General features: G+C 48.1%; 1 protein-coding gene across 1 annotated transcript in view; it reads right to left on the bottom strand.

The window, feature by feature from the left end:
• Glb1 (galactosidase beta 1) overlaps positions 1–23,031 on the bottom strand; it is a 71,948-nt gene that overhangs the window by 13,742 nt on the left and 35,175 nt on the right. Inside the window, exons 8-14 of the mRNA XM_050139234.1 lie at positions 22,819–22,940; positions 22,698–22,738; positions 17,335–17,447; positions 10,873–10,947; positions 7,564–7,653; positions 4,742–4,858; positions 2,681–2,812 (exon numbers count right to left, since the gene is read on the bottom strand). Of these exons, the coding sequence (XP_049995191.1) occupies positions 2,681–2,812; positions 4,742–4,858; positions 7,564–7,653; positions 10,873–10,947; positions 17,335–17,447; positions 22,698–22,738; positions 22,819–22,940 (690 nt within the window). The remainder of the gene's footprint in view (positions 1–2,680; positions 2,813–4,741; positions 4,859–7,563; positions 7,654–10,872; positions 10,948–17,334; positions 17,448–22,697; positions 22,739–22,818; positions 22,941–23,031) is intronic.

Genomic DNA, 23,031 nt, shown 5'->3' with positions numbered 1-23,031 from the left:
TAAAAAAGTAAGTAGAAAAAGAGAGAAAAGGATGTCAGGGGCAATGAGACAATGACATGAACAGCAGAATGGATGGAAGTTGTCCTGTTTGTCCCACAGGCGCCAGGGGCTCAGGTATCCCTGGATACAGCCATCACAAGGAAACTTATGACCATGACGCATCTAACTGTTTCACTGTTACTGAGACAAGGGCCCATGTTTTCCAGGCTATCTTGGAACCCAGTATATAGCTGAGGCTAGCCTTGAGCTCCTGAATTCTCCTGCTTCAACCTCTTGAGCACTGGGATGGCAGACACACCTGGCTGCTCATCTAATTTCTCACTTGTGGCTTTTTTATTTGTGTGTTGAGACAGGATCTTGCTATGTAGCCCAGGCTGGTCTCCTCATAAGTGCTGGGGTCACAAGTGTGTGTGTGAGTGTGTGTATAGCTGCCAGGTCTCAACCATTCTCTAGCCTTTTTTTCCCCGAGACAGGGTTTCTCTGTGCAACAGTCCTGACTGTCCTGGAACTCACTATATAGACCAGGCTGGCCTCGAACTCACAGAGATCTACCTGCCTCTGTTTCCTGAGTGCTGAGATTAAAGGCGTGCACCACCCCTACCCAGCTCATTCTCTACTTCTTGCGTGAGGAGCTTCTCTACTCTAGCGGAACCCTGGATCTTTGAAGGATACCATCTGATAGCCAGTCTCAATTGCCTGTTTAGTGATTCAGTCGGTATCAGGCTGGGGGCTGTGTGCCAGGACCCACACACCACACGCAGCAGGACCCTAATCACTCTGAGTCAATGTGGCCCACAGCAATCAGTCAGCAAGGTCAGTGATTACAGCCTGAACACAGGGATGGAAAGCGATGCTTTCAGGGAGCCAAGTCTGAGCAATGTGTCCCCATGGCTCTTCTGCTGCCCACAAGAGGGTCCCGAAGGGAGCTGGGCGATGGCTGGGGGCGGGGGAGGGTAAAGTGCTTGCTGTGTGAGTGAGCACTGGAGTCGGGTCCCAGCACCCACACACATGCTGGCTGGGAGTGACAGCCAGCATGTAATCCCAGCATACAGGAGGAGACGGAATTCCCCAGGGCAAGCTGCTAACTAGATTAGGTGATATGTGAGCTCTGGGCTCACTTGAGAGTCCCTGTTCAGTACAAGTGGAGGCAGACTAAGGAAGAAGTCCAGTGTTAACCTCGGTTCCTTACACGGCACATATGTGCACATGTGTTCGCACACACATATATGACCATACATATATTAATACACAGATACTTGCATATGAGCACACACACATACATGTTAAAAAAAAAAGTAAAAACATGGTCAGGAAGGAACCTCTATCCCTGCCCTGTCTGAGGCTTGGCAGTGCCTGAGCCTTCTCTCCAGGGGAGAGCAGCCTGTACCCCGTTTTGTACTCCCGGAAGTACCTTGGGGACACTACAGAACTGTAACAAATGTTCTTGAACTGGGTGGTGTGGTGGTTGACCCCGTAACCTCAGAATTTGGATTGCTGTGAGTTCCAGACTACTCTTGGCGACCGCCCCCCAATAAAAAAGTTTCCTGGGCTGGGATGTGGCTCAGCTGGTAGAGGACTTGCTTGTCCTAAGTTTGCTTCCCAGCCCCACATAAACTGGGTATGGTTGACCGCGCCTATAAACCCAGCTCTTGGATGGTAGAGGCGGGTGGCTCAGGAGTTTGAGTCCTCGCCTACACAATGACTTCCAGCCCAGCCTGAGCTTAAAGACTTTTCCTTAAATGAGTTTTAAAAAACCCAAAAACCCAAATTAAACAAAAAGTTTCTTAATAATCTAGGGATACTGGTTAGAACGCCACACTGTGACCAACCAATCAACAGGCCAGTGGCAGAGCAGCGGCAAAGGGCTTTGCACAGCACAGATTTGCTACAGACCAACCAGTCCAAGCATGCAAAACTAGAGCCCACCAAACACCCGGAGGGCCCCTGATGAGCTGGGTGGGTTTTCAAAGCAGAGGAAGAGCATGATGGAGCAGCTTCCGTTTCCTCTCCACAAGAGCTGAGCTCAGGCCCAAGGGGAGCATTCTGCTCGCAAAGCTCAAGGCTCTCATGGTCTGGGCAGGAAAGGAGCCCTTCGAAGAAGTTCGTCTTCTAGACAAACAAATCAGAGAGCTTCACTCTGCAGCCTCAGTGAAGTGTGTGGGCTCTGCAAGGGAGCTGCTGTGAGGTGTGACAGCTCTGCAGTGGCCAGTCACACACACACACACACACACACACACACACACACACACACACACACACACACACCTCAAAATGTGAAGGGCCGGGGAATGTACCTCAGCTGCTAGAGGGCTTGCCTAGTGTGCAGGAGGCCATGTATTCAATCCCCAGAATTTCATAGACAGGATGGGGGCATGCAGCTGTGGTCCTAACACTTGGGAGATGGAGAGAGAGAAGCAAAAAATTCAAAGTCAACAGGCACAGGAGTGCAGTTTTTAATCTACAGCATGAGTTCCATGATACCCAGGGCTACACAGAGAAACTGCTCCCCCCCTCCAAAAAAAAAGAAAGAAAAAAATAAAGAGAGAGAAAAAAACTATTCAAAATCTGTTTCTGTGTAAATGGAAGACGGATACAAAGATGCATGTTTGAGTATTGACGGCACGCACAAAACTCCCCCAACCACTCAGGCACAGGTTCATCCCTCACGTAAGTGTCCTACCTTGAAATCCTTTATGTATCTGCCATAGTTCACACGCCCCATGTTCTCCACCAGCAAGTCCAGAACGGCTCCAGCTTTTCCCTGAATGTACAGGACTGTCCCAGAGTCTCGATCAAGGATGCCTTGGGGGACCTGTGGGTTGAAGCCAGAGGCTGAACGGAGGGTAAGAGCAGAGAAACGCAGCACTGTGCACAGTTGATCTGTCATTTCCCCTGTCCTGAAATGTCACCAGATTTACAGGGGAGTCCAGATATGCGAAGGTCAGCAGGCCACGTTGACAGTCACTGCTCCCCCAAAGGGCAGGACGGCCACACACAGCTCTGGGTACACTCTGCCTGAGAATGGGCTATTCTAACGGGAACAAGGTCTTCTGACGTAGCCCAGGCTGGCCCAGAACTTGAGACCTTCCAGGCATCTTTTTGCTTTATATATGCATATACGTTTTTAATATTTGTATGTGGGGGTCAGAGGACAACTTGAAAACAATTCTCTCCTTCCACTACGTGGGGCCCAGGGATTGAACTCAGGTCCTCAGCTTGACAGCAAGCACCTTTATCAACTGAGCCATCTTGTAGGCGTTCTTCATTTCATTTCTTTTTGTCTGTTTGCTTGTTTGTTTTTTTGAGAGAGGGCCTTGAGTAGCCCAGGTTGGCTTTGCCCTCTGTAACCCACACCTCCCGGGAACTTCTGATTCTCTGGCTTCCGCGTCTCACACGTCGAGATTACAAGTGTGGCTCCTATTCTTCTATTTTTAAAGGACTGGGGAAGACCAGACATTCCAGGGTGTGTTCTTGTGGGGAAGAATTGCTGCATGATTATCTCACAACCCAAGTTAGGTGTGAAGAAGAGAGCAGATAGAATCAGGAGACAGATAAGATCGGAGTTAGGTGGAGTCAGCTCACCTCACTTGCTAGGATGCCTTAACCACAGAGAACAACAGTATTTTCTCAACGACACATCCCTAACTTTTTATTTGAATTGATTAATTACCTAACTAATTTTCCGGAACTGAGGACTGAGCCCTGGGCCTTGGACTTGCTGGGCAAGCTAAGTCTCCAACCCCATCCCTAATTGAAGAGTTTATTTTTTCAGATTGGTTGCACTGACCACAGGTCACTAAGACACAATTAGAAGGCCAGGGAATGACAAGCTCACACAGGGTCACACAGGGTCACACCTCAGGGGCTTGTCCCCACTGAGATCAAATCAGTTGGTTATAAAATCACAGGAAGCACATACGTATACCTGTGCAGAGGACAGAGGGACAACTCTGGGTGGCATTCCTCAGCAACGGTCCATTGCACACCTGGAACCTGCCAAGGAGACCAGGCTGGCGGGCCGGGCTCCCACGGTATGCTCTTGTCCCTGACTCCCTGAACTGAGGTTATAACTGCATGTTGCCACGCCTGTTTTTTTTTTCTTATTATTATTTTATTTATTTTATGTGTCTGAGTGTTTTGCCTGCAAAGCCAGCTATTTTCCTGGCCAAGAAGGAAAGTATTTTACTTTAAATTGCTCTGAACGTGGCTGTGCATACCTGTAAGTCCCAGCACTTAACTTTGTTTGTTGTTGTTGTTTTTTAGACCCTGGGTTTCATCCTATAGATGTCGGATGGCCTGGTCTCTTGCAATTGCGACCTTCTGACAGCTGGGATAGCAGGCATGCGCTATCACACTTGATGACGGAAAGGCTGTTCAAATATGTACCTGCAGTATGTTGTGAAATCAAGTCCTTGGTGACCTTTAGCTACAACGGTCATGAGCAAACCTTTACAGTATAAAAATCTCACTTATGGGAGACACCCAGTTAAACACACTTTGTACGGTGACAGGTACTAGGCAGACATGGATGTGGTCCCTAAAAAGCAGTCTGGGTGACATATGCTGAGCTCACACAGGGAAGAGGCGACCTTGGGTTCAGGAGACCCTGCGTTTTCTAGAGTGTGAATGTCAGAGAACAGAGAGTCTGCAGCACGCGGGCCATATCAGCAAGCAAGGTCATTGCCAAGGGACAGAGGCTGAAACTGGAGTTAGTAAGTGTAGCCGGCCCCACAATGCTTACCCCGTCCACAGAGACGTAAGCCCGGTCACGGACGCCATCAAAGGATGAAGAGAAGATGGGCATTGAGCCATTGTAATCTTCAGGAAGTGTTGTTCGGTACAGCACATACCCAAAATACTGGGTAGAAAAGGACAGAAGAGAAACGTTTCACTCTCAGAGTTCAGCTACTAAGAACTTAGTTGCCCTTGATCTGGTTAAAAGCGACCTTCTGGAAACCATAGGGAATGAAAAGCTTCTTCCCCCACCCACAGCCAAACTCAAGCTGACTTTTTTGATCTTGGCGAACTATTTGAACAGCCAGGAACTCTCTTCTCTGCGACACAGGACAACAAAAGTCAAGCCATTGCTGAGAGTGACCTAGGGAAGTCACATACTGTATGTCTGAAGTCACTAGTATAGACTCAGAAACCAGTGAAGAGCTGGTGAGGGTGGGTAAAGGCGCTTGCCACCAAGCCTGACTACCCGAGTTCAATCCCCAGGACCCACATGGTGGAAGGAGAGAACCGATTCCCACTCCTTTGACCTTCATATGTGTGATGTGGCACACACAAACACACACAAACACACACACACCAACAAACTAAGTAAATAAGTATGGTAATAATATTACAAAGGGTCTGGAGAGATGGCTCATTAATCAAGAGCACTTGTGACTCTTGCAGGGGACCTGGGTTCAAAACAATCTGTAACTCTAGTTCCAGGGGATCTGAAGGCTTCTTTCAGTCTCTGCAGGGACCAGGTATACAGGTAGTGTAAATACATACAAGTAGGCAAAGCACTCATACACACACACACACACACACAATTTTTTTTACGCCAGGAAAAGCCCCAAGCACAGGACAAACACCGAGTTCTGCTCAGTAAAACATTCTCCAGGTTCTTGGGCTAAATCTGCTTTAGGGTACAAAACAAGACTCAATCTGAAACCATTTGAAGCAAAGAGGAAAGAGAGAATAGGGGTGGGTACTGTTACCAAATCAGGAGTAGTATTTGTAAGACAAAGACTCTGGTAGCCTAGGCTGTCCTCACATTTACTAGACAACCACGGACAATCTCGAACTTCCTATCCTCTTGGCTTTCACCTCCCAAGTGCTGGGCGTGCATATGAGTGCCACCATGCCTGGTTACACGTGGTAATCATGCCATGCTTGGCACGTGTGTGTATGTGCGCGTGCATGCATGCGTGTGTGCAGGTATGTACTCATGAATGCAGGCCAGAGGCTTTGAATCCCTTGGAACTGGAGTTACAGGCAGTTGTGAGCTGACATGTGGGTACTGGGAATCGAACCCAGGTCCTCTGGAAAAGCAACCATTAATCTTAACCATTGAACCATCTCTCCAGCCCCTTAAATTCTTCTTAAATTTGGTCTCCAATGCATGAGATCACTGGAATTTTTGTTGTTGTGTTGGATTTTTACATTTGCTTTTGTTTTGAGACAAATTGTTTCTCAGGCCAGGCTGGACCTTACTCTGGAGGCTAATCTGGAGGCCAGAGTGGCCTCCGGCTCTCTATCTCTTTGCCTATGCCTCTTGCATGCCATATTTGGCAGCTCGGCTAGACTGGTATCAGTATTTGTTGAAGGGTTCAGACTGATCCCAGACCATTCCTCCCTTGCTGGAGTCATTAAAATACCTGTTATGTGGACACAGAAGAGGAGACATGTCCTAATGGGGGCGGGGCAGGGCACAGGGATGATGTCATGGGGATTCCATGGGCCACTTGGCTCCTTGCCACACTTGGTCACACAGTTGGGATCTCAGCCCTATTTTCTGAAGTGTTAGGTCACCTGAGTCTTCCTGGCTTTTGGAGTCTGGAGAAGGGGACACCCGGCAGGACACCTCATCGTGGCCTGGTATCTGCTTCCCACTGCTGTGTCTATACTCATCTTGCTTCAACCACCGTCTCACAGTTAGTTCCAGGAGAGCCGAGCCCCGCACTCGACCAGTCTTTGCAACACGCGGTAGAGGGCCCACTCCACAGGCCCCCGGGTGCCGCTGGTCCCACAGCTCTGCTTTTGGACCCCTGCAGTGTACAGCTCTGGAACAGGGTGGGTGTCTGGGCCTCGATGTTTTGGCTAGGACGAGTCCATACAATACTTTCCAGTTTAACTATGTGTGCACAGGCTGCAAGAGTGGGCCCACTCGTTCACAGGTGCCTGCAAGGGCTGCCTGAGCCACGTCTGCAGAGAACGCTTAGCTTCCCTTTCTGGAAGCCCAGGCTGTCCACAGCCTCTGAGGAATCCGTCATCATAGACAGACACACACATACAGAGACAGACAGACAGACAGATGCTTAAAAGGAAAAAGCAGTTCACTACATAGACATACTAAGTAGGAAAGGCTACTCCTAACTGAAGAATCAGATTAAAAGTGGCTAGGGCAAAATCTCGTAAAATAAAAAGTGGAGAGAAACTTCTAGAGAGCAAGGGAGCACCAGGAAATGAGGCGCAGAGGGGCACAGAACACAAGTACGGCCTTCTTTCCAAGGCAGGAAGAGATTCTAAGAAGGAAAAATTAAATGAATTTTTTTTTTTGAGACAGGGTTTCCTGTAGCGCAGGATGGCCTTAAATACTGTGTAGCTGGGAATGACCTTGAACTTTTGATCCTCCTGCCTCTACCTCCCAAGGGCTGGAATTATAAGCACACCACTATACCCAGTTTATGCGGTGCTGGGGATCGAACCCAAGGCCTTGCTCACAGCAGGCAAGCACCTTATCAAACAAGCCATTTTTCAGTATCTAATTATCGATGCTCAGGAAGTGATCAGGAAACACCTGTGTTGCCAGAAGAACCCAGACAAAGTGCTCCCTTGGAGACCTACCTGTTTTACCTGGGTGAACGTCAAGGGATACAGGCTTTTCACAGGTCCATTGGGACACAGGATGTCCAGAGCTTCGGCCACTGCCTTGAACTGAAAAGAAGCAAAAACAAGACTTTGTATCATGTCGGGTCACCAGTGAGCAGGGACGTCATTAGTCTGAATTATCAAAGACACTGAGAGAAGCCTCAATTGCCCAAGTTCTGCTGGCTTCCCAATCACCTTTCATTTCACCCCACTCCTCCTTTTCTTCTCTTACTCCCCCTTTCTGAGTCTCATGTGTCCCAGGTAGGCCTCAAGTGGCCAAGGATGACCTTGATCCTCCAAGAGCTGGGGTCACCACACCCATCTAATATTGGAACGCCGCTTCTTGCACGCCAGGCAGGCCCTCCACTCACTGAGCTAAGACACAACTTTTATTTCTCACTATTACGATCTTTTGCAGTGTTGGGGGCCGAACCCAGGGTTTCCCACGAGGTGGACAAGCAAGTTTTCTACCATTGTGTTGCAGTCCCAGGCTGTGTTCTTAACATACATTTATTTATTTATTTATTTATTTATTTATTTATTTTGAGGCAGGGTCTTAGTATGTAGCCCTGGCTGTCCTCAAACGCAGAGATCCACCTGCCTCTGTCTCCCTAGTGCTGGGATTAAAGGTGGGTGTCACTATATTCTAATTGCTCCTAACCCTTTCCTTTTTTCTCTTGTGTATGTGGGTGTTTTGCCTGCCTGTGTTTCTGTGCACTGGTGTGTGCAGTGCCCCAGGAGACCAGAAGAGGGCATTAGATCCTGGAACTGGAGTGAGCTGCTGCGTAGGTGCTGGGAATGGAACCCGGATCCTCTGGAACAATAGTCAGATGTGGGCATGGTGGTGTACATCTTTAATCCTAGCACTTGAGAGACAGGCAGATGTGATTCAGAGGCCAGCCTGGTCTAGATACTGAGACCCAGGACACCCAAGACCGAGTGGGGGAAAATCTATCTCAAACAAAATAAACTAAACTTAAAAAAAAAAAAACCAAAACAAAAACAAGAGCAGTCGGTATTCTTAACTGCTGAGCCCTCGACGTAGGCCCTGCTCCTAACTCTTGATGAAAATGTAAATGATGGCAGTCTTAAAAAGAGTCTGATGCGCACCCATTCAGAAATACAGCTCAGAGCCATCTATCTAAGAAAGGCTTCAAAACGAATGGCACCCGAGATGTGAGGCGGCAACTCTGCAGAGCATGACGACAGGTTTTCAAGTGAGGAAGAGGCCTGCAGCCTAGATAGTAGTGAGAGGCAAATGACTCTAAGATTAGATCTGCCACCGTGCCACACACCACACACGGCACAGTGGCTTCACGGCTTCCAAGCCTGGGTGGCACGAGCCTACGACGGCTCCTAAAAGCTGCCCTCTGACCTCCACAAGTGTCAGTGCAAATGCACGCTCTCTTTCTCTCTTGCACGCGTGCGTGCATGCACACACACACACACACGCACACACAAAACCTTAAATGAAGAATGTAATCCTCTAACTATGCTTTGTATAAATTGGATACTGTTCTCCACTTATTTCCTCCCCCTCCCTCCCTCGTCTTTTGTGCTTTTGTTTTGAGTTTATTAGCCAGTGAGTGTCTCCTGTAGCCCAGGCTGGAACTCTCTATTCAGGCAAAATGATGAACTGAACATCTGACCTCCTACCTCCTACTCCCAAGCATGTGCCGACACATCTGCTCCCCACCGCCTTCTTGTTTGAAGACAGAATCTTTCTCTATAGCCCAGGCTAACCTCAAACTCAACCATGTATCACAGGCTGGTCTTGAACATAACAGCAATCCTCCTGCCTGTTTCCAAAGTGCTAGGATTTCAGGCCTGAGCCACCATGCCCAAATTTCCTTCATGGCACTAAGCTGTATGTTTTTCAACTTATTATTGCTGTTGTTTTCGACATCTGGGGCTATTTTATATCACGTACAAGAACTTTTTACTTTTTTAAAACCAAGCACCCATTCTTAAGCAGCTTCAGTGACAAGCAGGCTCCCCGTCCTTATGTGATTCAAGCGTGATGAATCTAAGAAGAGATTCCTATCAAAGACCACAGTCTTTGTAGAATGTGGCCCAGATTCCACAACACGGGGTGGAAACTATTACAGAGGCGCAGGCAGCCAACCAGAAGTCAGGAGGCTGCGAATGGAAAAAGTACACTACGGTGTTTGGCGTTTGGCTAAAAGATAAAAACGTATGTTGCTATTTTAGAATTTCAAGATTCTTAAGAAATAAGTGACTGTTCATGTTTTCTTCTTTTTCTGGTGAATGAATACATGTGGGAGTAGGGATGGTCGAGGGGAAAACCTGAAGACCCAAGGGTAAAAACAAACCAATTTTGGTACAACCTTCCTCCCATCAGTTAGGTAACTCTCTCCTATTTTCCCAGAATAAAAAGACCTTACCTCTTATTAATGAATAATTTCTATATTTTTCCTCTGATGTTCTAGTATTCATAAGCTACTAGGATATGATTTTTTAATCTAAACTAAGGGCAGAGATATCAAAAGTCCTGGGGCTTGGAGGAACTCATTAAGAACAGGAGAATGGGGCTGGTAAGATGGTTCAGCAGGTAAGACCTCTTGTTGTTATGTCTGATGACCTGAGTTCGAGTCCCCAGACCCTCACGGTAGAAAGAGCTAACAGACTCCTCCATGTTGTCCACTGGCCTCCATCATGGTGTGCGTCTCTCCCAACCCCCAAAATAAATGCAATAATGAAAAAAGAAATTAAAGAGGTGAACGATGGGAGAAAGCCTCACTGGACAGGATAGGAGCAGGATGTTCCTCCCACAGCAGCCCACAGCTCTGCCTCTGAGAGCCAAGGGACCCGAGCGGCTCAGGAACAGCTCTCACTCTCCTGCGGTGTCTCTGCATCCTGTCACTTGACATCCACATCTTATCTCCCATCGCTGCGTTCCCCTAGAAACGTCAGTCACTCCGCCAGCTCTCAGAAGAGAGATTCGGAGAAACCCCGGCAAGCCCCCGGCCCGCCCGGCTGAGACACTTTCACTCAGTCTCCCCATCTGACTCTCCCTGAGGTCTTGACTTTGTTTTTCTTTCTGAGACAGGATTTTTTTAGGTAGCCCAGGCTAGCTTCTCACACACGGGGTAGCCAAGGATGACCTTGAACACTTGATCCTCCTGCCTCTACTTCCTGAAAGCTGGGGCGAAGGTGTGAGTCAGCACACCTGGTTTATGAGGTACTGGGGATGGAACCCAGGACACCACGGATGCCAGGCGAGCGCTCTACCCGCTGATCTACACTCCCAACCCTGTGCCTTACCTTTCTCAGAGCAACCTTTCCGTATGCGAACTTGGGTGTCGATGGAGGGATAGGACCTTTCGGGACTTCTTTAAACTATAAATCAGAATGGGTGAGAGAAGAGGGGGGAAAAATTAACCTTTTAGACACACACCTGTAAAATTATTTTTTTCTTTTCTTTTTTGTTTGTCTAGACAGGGTTTCTCTGTGTTACAGCCCTGGCTGTCCTGAAACCCACTCTGTAGATGAGGCTGGCCTCGAACTCAGCGATCTGCCTGGCTCTGCCTCCTAAGCGCAGGGATTAAAATCATGTAGCACCATGTCTCGTCTCTGTTTAATAACGTGTTATTGGTAGTAGTTTACTGCTTAGCAAAATCGTAACGTCCTATCCAGGTAATTGTTTCAGAAAATAAGCAAATATACACAAATGTTATACTTCTTATCCTTTATTTCTCCATCATAATCTGTGCCTGAAACATGGCTTCCAAACTGAATGTCAATACGGCTTGTGTCCAGCATTGGGAGGGGGCACTCAGCAGAGAGCTGCTCCTCCCCCAGGAAATCTAGTAGATCCTAGTAGATCTAGTAGCTAGTTCTGCTCTAGTCTCATTCATCCTCCCACAGAGCCTATTTAGCATTTTCGTGTGGCGGTGCTCGGTAGTGGAAGGCTATAGAGTCCTTGTTCAGTGAGAGACACCTGCATAGGCTGTATGAACCTCGTAGTAAGTTACGTGTTCAAGATTCCCAGCTTATCACACAGCCAGAAAGCGTGAGCAATTCTGCTCAGAGACGAGTCAGAGGCCAACGGCTGGGCTGGGGGAGGTGGCTGAGTGGGCAGGGTGCCCACCGTGGAAGCATGAGAACCTGAGTTCAGATCCTCAGGACTTACATGAAAGTCAGGTGTGGCGCAACACATGTGTAACCCGGCACCAGGGGAGACTGAAGTGAGGTGAATCCCCAGGGCTTGCTTGTCTCAAACAACAGACCAGAGAGAGACAGGGGGAGATGCCAGAAGTTGGCTTCTGTCCCTGACACAGGTATGAACAGACAAGTACACACACACACACACACACACACACACACGTACATTACAGAACTATTAAAACCGGTTACTAATTTATTCAAGAGCTCATAAAACCAGAGTTACCAGCACCTCATTAGGACGGGAGCGGGAGGGCCGCTTTACTCTATAGTTTTATGGTCAAAGTGTTAACCGTGCCTGGTTCAGCTTTACCCACACCAAAGACAGTAGACATTAGAAAGATGCAAATGTCACAAGTTTTGTCAAGCCTTGATGATTTGAAGATTCATATGTGACCTTTATCAGTGACTACAGGCTTGCACAGCCTGCGGGGAAGCCGTTCTCTTCATCCCCACTGGGGTACCCTTAACCCTGACTCACAGGGAGAGAGAAACACTTCCCATTCTCTGAGGAAGGCAGGGGCCCGCAGACTCTACACGGCCACTGGTCATCAGCTATTTCCCTTCCGCACGCAAGCAAATATTCCAAACACTTTAACAAATCAGTTACAAGTCCCGTGAGAAAGACCGCAAAGGGCTAGAGACTTGCTCAGTGGTAGACTACTTGTCTAGCACGGGCAAGGCCCTAGGCGTGATCTCCAGCACTGGGGGAAACAAACAGAAGGCTCCACTATGTCTTTTAAAGTAAGCCATTCCAGAGCCGGTCGGTGATGGCCCAAGCCTTTAATCCCAACACTTGTGGGGTGGGCAGAGGCAGGCTGAGCCCTGTGAATTCAAGGCCAGCCTGGTCTACAGAATGCATTCCAGAACAGCTAGGGCTATGCAGAGAAACCCCATCTCGAACAACCTAAATAAATAAATGAACAAATGAATGAATGAAAAAACAGCCATTCCTGTCCTTTTGACCCTATGATGATGATAATGTAAAGAAGGCATTCCTGTCCTATAAACCTGAAATATCACAAAAGTAAGAAGGAACATGAGGAAAAGAGGCAAGGAGCTAAGAGAGAAGTGAGAAGAGAAGGGAATGAGAGCGTCACATTTAAACTGGAATCTATCACATTTATTTTAAAAATTTTATTTATTACATTAAAAATTATTACATGGGTATGCACCGTGGAGGTCAGAGAATTGCTTGTGGGAGTCAATTCTCTCCTAATATGTGGGGCCTAGAGGTTGAGTTCAGGTTATCAGGATTGTTGACAAGAGCCCTCACCCGCTGAGCTGCCTTGCTGACTCAGTCACAGTCACCCTGAAGATGGCTCCCCCTCCCAGGTCTGTCCCACTTGGCCAGATGGTAGATACATGTGCTCTCCTGGCTGCATCTTTTACACGGCCCTGTCTCCTTTCCCTCATGCTCCACACGCAATGCACACACACACACACACACACACACACACACACACCACACTTGATTTCCACTACAGAAGTGACAACCTAATCCTTTGAGTTGTCAAACCAGACAGTGGTGAGAGGCATTTGATTCTGGCTTTCTTTCTTTCTTTCTTTCTTTCTTTCTTTCTTTCTTTCTTTCTTTCTTTCTTTCTTTCTTTCTTCCTTCCTTCCTTCCTTCCTTCCTTCCTTTCTTTCTTTCTTTTTTTTTTTTTTGGTTTTTCAAGATAAAGTTTCTCTGTTTCCCTGGCTGTCCTGGAACTCACTTTGTAGACCAGGCTGGCCTTGAACTCACAGAGATCTGCCTGCCTCTGCCTCCCTAGCTTTGGGTTTAAAAGTGTGTGCCACCACTGCACAGCATGTTGTTGGTTTTTTCTATTTAAATTAGTGTGTGTGTGTGCGCGCGCGTGCACTGCCATGATCTTGCATGCAGAGATCAGAGGACAATTTTAAGAGTCACTTTTCTCTCTCTACCCTGTGAATCCCGGGACTTGAACTCAGGTCCTCAGAGAGAAGCACTTTCCTGAGTCATCGCGCCAGCCCGAGGCATCTGATTCTTGCCTTTTCTCTCACACTTGTCTCAGAAACACACATACTTCACTTTTGCTTCTCGTCCTTTCCCTCTAACCCCTCCCCTCCCTGAGACAGGGATTCGCACTGTGGCTAGTTTAGGCTGGCCCGGAACTCTATGTAGCCCAGATTGATCTCAAACTCATGGTAACCCTCCTTCCTCAGCTTCCCAAGTGCTGAGATTATAGGTGTGAGCTGCAGTACACGGCTTTGCACTTTCAGACTGTGGTCTGAGTCTGCCTGATGGCGTGCATGCACGTGCCACAATCACCACCAGTCCGTAACTTACGCCTGCCTCCTGGTCAATCCCTGCAGCCAGCAGCTATGCTCAACTCCCCGGTCGTCCTCAACGCTCTGAGTAAAGCAGTCTCAGTCTGGCCTAGCGGATGCATGCAACAGTTCCGTCTTGACCCTGGCTTCATCCATCTCCCCGCACAGCACTTTCCTTTCCCTGGCTGAGTTCCGACAATGTTCCAGGCCTGGCCATCAACACGCTGCTCTCTCGCCTCTGCCTACAAGTCTTGGCTCACATATTACCTTCTGCAGGAGGTCTGTATGTACCGAGAAGCTAAAATCCGCTAGCATAAATCAGTACATGACGGATACCTGCTTAGTCATCTGTGAAGGAATGAGACACACAGATAAAAACATTACCTGAAGCCAAAAGAGTACTAAATAAGTAATCAATTAAAATATGACTCCAAGTAGCAGATTCTCAAGGTAGCGGAGGATGATCTTGGACTCCCGATCCTCCTGCCTCCACTTCTCAAGTGGGCTTCCACGTGTCTGCCATCATGCCCAGCCCAGGTTTTGTGGGGGCTGGGGACTAAATTCAGATCCACCGGAAGTGCCTTTACCTGCTGCTACATCTCATCAGCTCCTTATTACATTTTAAAATTATGTTTTCTACAGAGCTAGTTCCAGGACAGGCTCCAAAGCCACAGAGAAACCCTGTCTCGAAAAACCAAAAAAAAAAAAAAAAGATAAGAAAAATGTAAAATTATGTTTTCAGGTAGAGTCTCATACAGTCCAGGATGACCTCAAATTTACTATGTTGCCAAGGGTGACTCTTGATCCTCCTACTTCCACCTCCCGAATGTTGGGATTGCAGGTGTGCACCCCCATATCCTCTACACAGTGCTGGGGATCATATCTAGGGCTCCAGGCAAGCCAGACAAGTACTCTTTCAACTGAGTTCTTCACTGTTATGAACCACAACGGAGTGCTGGAACTTCCTGAGAGCCAGGCACAGAGGGGTGCAGATTGTACAACTCCATTTATATCAAGGTCAAGACAAGTAAAGTTGATACACGCAACAGAAGCTCAGAGCAGGTGGGTGGGTGCTGAGGATGTGGAAGGAACACCAGGGAGGCTCCCACTGGGTGTTGGTTGCTGTGTTCTGCTCACTTTGCATACACAGTAGCCTTGGGAACCCGGTTCCTCTAAGGGCACAGGTAATAACACACTTGAATGGGTAACAAAACAAAAACACAGCAAAAACCCTTCCCAACCAGAAGAAGGGAAACAACAAAACAAAAACATCCTCAAACTAGGTAAAAGAGAAATAAGGAGAAGAAAAACAACAAAAGGTAGACCATGAAGAAATTAAAAACATAAGTAGCTGAAATTAATCTCTGTGTGGGGCAGCAGAAGCAGCTCTGACGTTAAAGTACTTTTCACACTAGCTAGAGGGGCTGAGTTAAATCCCACGCCCCACAAAAGGCTGGGCAGGGTGGCATGTGCCCATGATCCTAGAGATGGGGGTGGAGATGGGAGGGTTCCTGGGTCTGTCTGGCCAGCTGAATCAGGGAGCTCCAGGGTCAGGGAGAGACTCTGCCTCAAGAGTAAGGCGGGAGCTGGGCGGTGGTGGCACACGCTTTTAATCCCAGCACTTGGGAGGCAGAGGCAGGCGGATCTCTGTGAGTTTGAAACCAGCCTGGTCTACAAGAGCTAGTTCCAGGACAGGCTCCAAAACCACAGAGAAACCCTGTCTCGAAAAACCAAAAAAAAAAAAAAAAAAAAAAAAAGAAAAGAAAAGAAAAAAAAAAGAAGAGTAAGGCGGGGAAGGACGAGGAAGACACAAAACACATATTTACAATCATACACATGCACACATACAAAATAGAAATCTATCTGCATGTATCAAGAATTACGATGAGTTGGGCTGCATGGTTCAGGGGTTAAATGTGAACTCTCTTGAGTTTAGTTCACAGTACCAACCCACACTGGGTAGCTCACAACTGCCTGTAACTCTCCGGGGTCCAGTGGCCTTTTTTTTTGGCATCCTCAGGTACCCACACACATACACACCACACACACACAATAAATAAATATTTTTTTGTTTGTTAAGACAGGGTTTCTCTGTGGCTTTGGAGCCTGTCCTGGAACTAGCTCCTGTAGACCAGGCTGGCCTCAAACTCACAGAGATCTGCCTGCCTCTGCCTCCTGAGTGCTGGGATTAAAGGCGTGCGCCACCGCTGCCTGGCTACAAAAATAAATCTTAAAAAAAATAAATAAATTTTTAAACTGTAAAAGAAACTTCAGGTGAGAATCTATTTCTCTCTCTTTCTCTATCTTTTGAGACAGGGTCTTCTGTAGCCCAGGCTGGTCTTGAACATGTAACCGAGAATGATTTAACTGCTGGTGCTCTTGCCCCACCTCCAGATTACAGCTGTGCACCACACCTGGTTTATATCACGCTTTTCCAGAACATGCCAGCTATGGTATGTTAATCCCGGCTTTAATCCTGGCTCTCGGAAGGCAGAAGCAGGCGGATCTCTGTGAGTTCAAAGTCCCGACCTCATGCATGCAGAGAGATCCTGTCTCAGAACACAAACAAGAAACGCCCCCCAAAAAATGAAAGAAAATATTTCCTAATACAAAACTTAACACATGCTTAAAACTGACATTACATAACACTTAAGTTCTACCACTATAGACAGAAAACCTAGATTTTTCTAAACTTCAAAACTCTGGTGACTGAGCAGAAAAACTGTGGGTTTTTTTTTTCTTTTCTTTCTTTTTTTTTTTAAACTCACCGCAGAGACAGGAAACCCCACCTGAGTACTTTAGGTGCTTCAAAGGCTGGCTGCTGGCTGCTAGCTGGAGCAAGGGGTTCCAGAGGCAGCTAGAGGCAGCAGCAGTCACTTGGCCCAGATAGAACACCGTGTTTCTCCAGCACGGTGCACATCTGCCTGCACGCTGGTGTCAACCATTTATCCCCCAACACACGTGAGCTCCCACAAGGACACATATTCTGGCTTCTACTTGCTGGATGTCAGAGACCACCCTGGATGGCTTTAGTCACATCCCTTGCTCTCCCTACTCTTGACTAGATACCCTAACTCCACTCTTACGGAGACGAAGGATACGGAGCCTACAGCCTTGCTGATAAACTCATGTAGTCTTCACTGGGTGCGGCTGCACCCCAAACCATGCCTCCCTTCATTAAGGTTCCAGACAGGAAGTCACCTACAGAGTCATAAGGAGTTCATGGCAGGCTCCCTACCGTCCAGCTTGCCAAGAATCCAAAGGACCCACCTTCTGGATGACATTTCGAAGAGCAAAATACTTCTCAGTGAGGTCCCCGGCCTCACTTAGCGGGGCGTCGTAGTCATAGCTGGTGGGCTGCGGCGCGTAGGGCGTGTTGGCACCTAGAAGACAGAAAAAAGTCACTGGTCACTACTGTGGGCCTTGCTCAGGGGCTCAGGTTAGGGCGGGAAGAAACGCAAGACACATTAAAGAGCCAGGCAGTGGTGGCGCACGCCTTTAGTCCCAGCACTCGGGAGGAGAGGCAGGCAGATCTCTGTGAGTTGAGGACAACCTGGTCTACAGAGCGATTTCCAGGACAGTCAGGGCTACACTGAGAAATCCTGTCACACACACACACAAAACAAACAATAAACAGACACATAAATGCCCAAATCATCAGAGCTAGGGTCCAGCTGGCCAAGTGCTTCCCCAGCACCGCAAACAACGGATGTGGTGGCAGAGGCCAGCAACTGAGCATTTGGGAGGTAGGGCAGGAAGATCAGAAGTTCAAGGTCATTCTCTCTTCTCATTTTAATTTAATTCTGTGTGTGTATGTGTCTTTTCAGCATATATGCCATGTTTGATCCACCTAGGCCAGAAGAGGGTGTCAGGTTTCCTGGGACTGGAGTTACATATGGCTGTGAGAAACCATGCAGATTCTGGGAATCAAACCCAGGCCCTCCGGAAGAGCAGTCAGTTCTTGGACCTGCTTTTCCTTGGCTCACATCCCTCAGGGGACCGCCTTTATCTATCAACCATTAAGGCTGGGGCCGGACAAGCCACCTCCCTTGCTCCAGAGTTCCTCAGGACTGGCTGAAGCCATTCCCAGAGCTACATCACCCTGCCTTCTGCACCCAGTCATTCCTCCCTGTGGCAGGTGCTGCTCCTGAGAACACAGCTACGGATGGTCTCGTCTGGCTACCTTGGGGTTGAGATGGTTGAGACTCAGAATCATGCAGACTTAGAATCATGCAGAAGACAAGCCTCTGTGGTATGTCTGTGGGGGAGTTTCCAGGCCCGGTTAACTGAGGTGAGGCGATTCACCCTAAATATGGAAGAAGCTCCCATTCTAGAGGCTGGCGTTCTACCCTAAGGACCAAGCCAGCAGAGACCGGCATTCCTCTCTGCTGCTTCCAGACTTCAGATGTGGTATGACCACCTGAAGTTCCCGCTCACTTCCTTATGTTTGCTTTTGTGAAGTGTTTTATCACAGCAATGATAACTATAATCAATACAACTTCCCTGGAACTTGACCCATGCATGACAAAGACCAATCAGGAGAGGTTGGCACTGAGGACACAAAATGACCAGAAAAATAATTCCCTGGCAATTATTGTCCAAGGTGCAGAGTCTAGACCAGAAACTCCTAAGCTTGCCAAAGGTGACACCCCCAGGTTCAGGCTCCCTGAAAATACACCCATGCATAAAGGACATATGGGGACCTGCAGAAACGGTGTTAGAACCCTGCAGTGGAAAGCCTGGTTCCCGTGGGGGTGGGAACAGAGACGTCCAGGTTAACTCCAAACTACTACCGAGCCACGGACAACCTTGAACTTCTGATCTCCAGTGCTGGGGTCACAGGTATGAATTACCAAGCCTGGTTTTTGCAGTGCTGGGGTGAAATTCATGGCCACCTGCAGGCTAGGCAAACGACATTGCTCTAACAGGCATGCTGCCGCAGCCTACCGTGAACCAGCAAGGCTTGTGTGTCTTCTAGCTCAGACAGCCCTCTGCCACGCAGCCAGTCAGAATGAAGTGGTTTTATGATGGCTCTCTTTAAGAGCTTAATTTGTAAGTAAACGAGGCAAAAATTATGACAGTTTGCCAATACTCAGTGATCAGTTCCCAAACGATGGATCTGAGGACCCGGTGTCGGAGTGGCTGACGAAAGAGCCAGGGGATCAGGTTGGCCTCGCTTTCTCATCAATCCGCACAGAATCTCACCTTGGAAGACCACTCAGCCAACACTTCCTCCTCCCTACTACTGAGAGACAGCTCTCCATCCGGTCTGCCTGCCCCAAGGGCAGCACAGGAGCACAGGTTCAAACACTTTCCTCCCCACGACACAGAGAGATCACAAACCACATCCTCTCCTAAGGAGTTCACCTGCTGTGTGGCTCCTCTTCCGATGGGGTTCCTTATTCGATTCAATCTGCACTAAGCTTCAGCACCTCACAGGCAGGACCAAGCCATGCTGACCCTTGAGTCCTCAGCCCAAGCCTGGCATGGGGGTGGGGAGATCAGTGTGTAGCATGCTGTTGAATGCGACAGGTGTAACTTCCAGACTCAAATGCAACAGCCGGAGTGAAATGAACGGGGTTACTAATGGGTCAACTGGAGACTCTTTCTTCTAGTTCTTTATGTGTGTGTGAGTGTGTGCATGCACACATGGGCAGATATGCACACAGGTGTACTGTATATGTAGGCAGGCGTGCATACGTGCACATGCATGTGTGAGTATGTTTATATGTGCAAATGCATGTACAAACCAGGAGCTACCCATCTGGTTTTGAATGGATGAAAAAACCAAGTTAATTAATTTTGTTTGTATATATACCATGGTATGTATGTGAAGGCTAGCTTCAGGAGTCATTTTTTCCCCTTTTTTCTTCACCATATAGGCCCAGAGGTGATTAGGCTTGGTAGCAAGAACCGTTAGCCACTGCACCATCTCCCTGGTCCTTAATTTAGTTTGGGAGACAGGGTATCTCATCGGCCTGGAGCCCCCCAATTCCACTCCATCGGCTGGCGAGGAAGCCCAGGGATCTGCCTGCCTCCCCTGCTCACACTAGGATGATAGGCGTTGACCTCACCATGCCTGACCTTTCTTCCATTGCCTTCACTTTGTGTGGGAGACAAGGTTTCCTCTATGTGGCCCTTGCTGTCCCGAGACTTGTTCTATAGACTAGGTTGGTCTCAAAGTGCTCCGCCTCTGGAGTACTGGGAACCAAGGTGTGCACCGCCACACCTGGCTTGCCTGGCTTTTCTTAACACGGGCTGGGCTCAAACTCAAGCCACCGTCTTGCGCAGCAAGTTATCAGTACCCCTGGGGAGTGGCTACACGTGGGGATTCAAAGCGAGAAGATGATAGCAAGGTGAGCAGGGGTGGTCCTCCCCTCCCCCCAGGAAGGGTGGAGCACCCTAGGTACTGAGGTGTGGACACGCGGGGATGGGATGCACACGAACACAGACACGCACACTTTCTGAGGTTGGATGCACAAGTCCCTCCCCTGGGAAGTGGGTCTAAATACAGCTGCTAAGTTCAGGCCAGCTCTGCCAAAAGCAGCTCCAGAGCCCTGGAGAACAAAACCTGGCTGGTTTGGGGTTTGTTCTAGACCTACAGGCTGTAGGGCATTATCTGAATGGCAGTGCCTTGGCTCACTGCAGCCTGGGCTCTAATCCAGGCGCTGTCCTTTGCCAGCAAAAGAGGAAATGTGGGGGTGATTCTTGGCACCCTTATATTCTTATCTGTAAGTGATGTCAATAACCACTCTTCTGAATAAGCCTGATAAGAGAACCAAACAAAAGGTGAGCTGGAGACGGATTTCTCCAGCCACAGTAGGGCAGGGCCCCTGGAGGGCTGATAGCTTCTGCCTTTCGTCACTGCTGTTGCTATTCTATTTTTATTTACCCTTTGTTTTGTTTTGAGATGGTCTAACTACGTAGCCCTGGCTTGCCTAGGACTCACTATGTAGACCAGGCTGGCCTCAGACTCGTAGGAATTCTCCTGCCTCTGCCTCCCCAACGCTGGCGGTATAGTGCACACTACCACACCTGACTCAGCTTTCTCTTGATTCTTTGAAAGAGGGTCACAAGTAGTCCAGACTGGACCCTAAGTCACTGTGTAGCTAAAATATACCTGGAACTTCTAACCCTTTCGCCTCTACCTCCCAGGTGCTGGGATTAAAGTGCGGATCATCATGACAGGTTTGTGTGTGGGGCTCAAATCCAGGGCTTTGTGAATGCTAGGTAGATAAGTACCTCAGCAACTAAGCTACCTCCCAACTCTGGAATATTATTTAGTAATAAAAATAAAGTATCGGTATGTGATAGAATATGGATGAGCCTTGAAAATATTAGGCTAGGGCCTGGAGAGATGGCCCAGCAGTTAAGAGCACTGACTGCTCTTCCAGGGGGTCCTGAGTTCAATTCCCAGCAACCACATGGTGGCTCACAACCATCTGTACTGAGATCTGGTGCCCTCTTCTGGCCTGCAGGCATACACGCAGGTAGAACGCTGTATATATAATAAATAAATAAATCTTTTAAAAAAGAAAATATTACGCTAGATGAGAAAAATCAGATCAAAACCTTTCTATTGCATGGTTCTCTTTCTATGAACCGTCTGGAGCAGAGATTCTCCAGGCAGGGAAGAACTTGGTGGCCTGCAGGGACTGTGGGAGGAGAGGGAGTGGCTGTGACAGGTGGCCTTTCTTTCAAGTAGATGGGAGAAGGTTCTGGAAGTAGAGGGGAAGGATTGTACAACTTTGAGGACATCTGGAATACTTACTTAGAATCGTCAGTTTTATGGCTTTTAAAAACAATTAAAATGGGGGTGGGGAGATGCTCAGGGGGTAAAGATGTTCCACCAGGCCCAGATATCTGAGCTCAGTCCCCAGGACCCATAGGGTAGAAGACGAAAACCACCTTCCAGAAGTTGCTCGTTGACAGGACTGACAACTGAAGTTGTTCCCTGGCCTACACACGCGGTGAAATAATCCTCTTGTACATTGTAAAGATTTGTCACTCATATTGGTTTTGGCCAGGATCCAGGCAGGAAGTGTAGGCGGGACAACCAGACCAAGAATGATGGGAAGGAGAGGGCAGCATGAGCAGGAGATGTGTGTGATGTGCTGAGAAAGGTATCGCCATGTAGCAGAGCGCAAATAAGGGATATGAGTTAACTTAATATGCAAGAGCTAGTTAGTAATAACCCTGGCCTGTCGGCTGAGCATTTATAAGTAATATTGAGGTTCTACATGATAATTTGGAAGCAGATGTTGGGACAGGGTGCGGGCAGACGGGACAAGAAACATCTGCTTACATCCACATACATGGAACCCACAGATAACATATGTATACATGCACTGTACAACATATAAACACACACACACACACACACACGACCAAAGCAGAGTACGTAAACAAACACATACAGCCCAAACTAGACTGCCAGAGAGACCTGGCTGGAAGTAATTAAATGATCAAATTATGCCCCTTTAAGTTTTTTTCCACACTAAATGATTCTTATGTGTTAGAAAATTTAGAAGACAAATGGAAACATAAAATAAAAATTGGCCATTGTACCATTTCCCAAATCACGCACCAGAAACAGAATAAGCTTTTACTAATGGATGTTAAATGGATCTTACCATTCCAATAGGCAAAATTGGTCCCACCTATAAACATGTACCTACAGAGAAATAAGAGAACACACGTACTTCACTGTGGGCCACAGCGACAGGGCTCCCTCTCCCAGAACGGGATACTCACAAGTTCACACTGGCCCCACGGGCCAGCAGCTCATAGAGGGAGGCAGCCACTACTTCAGTCTTTGCGGTGGAATGGGGCTCACCCCAGTGGTCTAGCCAGCCAGTATAGAACTCAGAGTTGATCTGAAAAGGGAAAAGGGAGTGTCACTTAGATGACCTTCAAATGATGCTGAGGTGTCCCTGTCATACCCTGTCCTCTTCTCCAAACAACAGG

This window comes from Alexandromys fortis, unplaced genomic scaffold (genome assembly GCF_014885135.2).
Source record: "Alexandromys fortis isolate MF-2015 unplaced genomic scaffold, M_Fortis_MF-2015_v1.1 scaffold_36, whole genome shotgun sequence".
Lineage (NCBI taxonomy): Eukaryota > Metazoa > Chordata > Mammalia > Rodentia > Cricetidae > Alexandromys > Alexandromys fortis.
The sequence above is the reverse complement of the archived record's forward strand: the minus strand, read 5'-3'. Positions and strand labels throughout refer to the sequence as shown.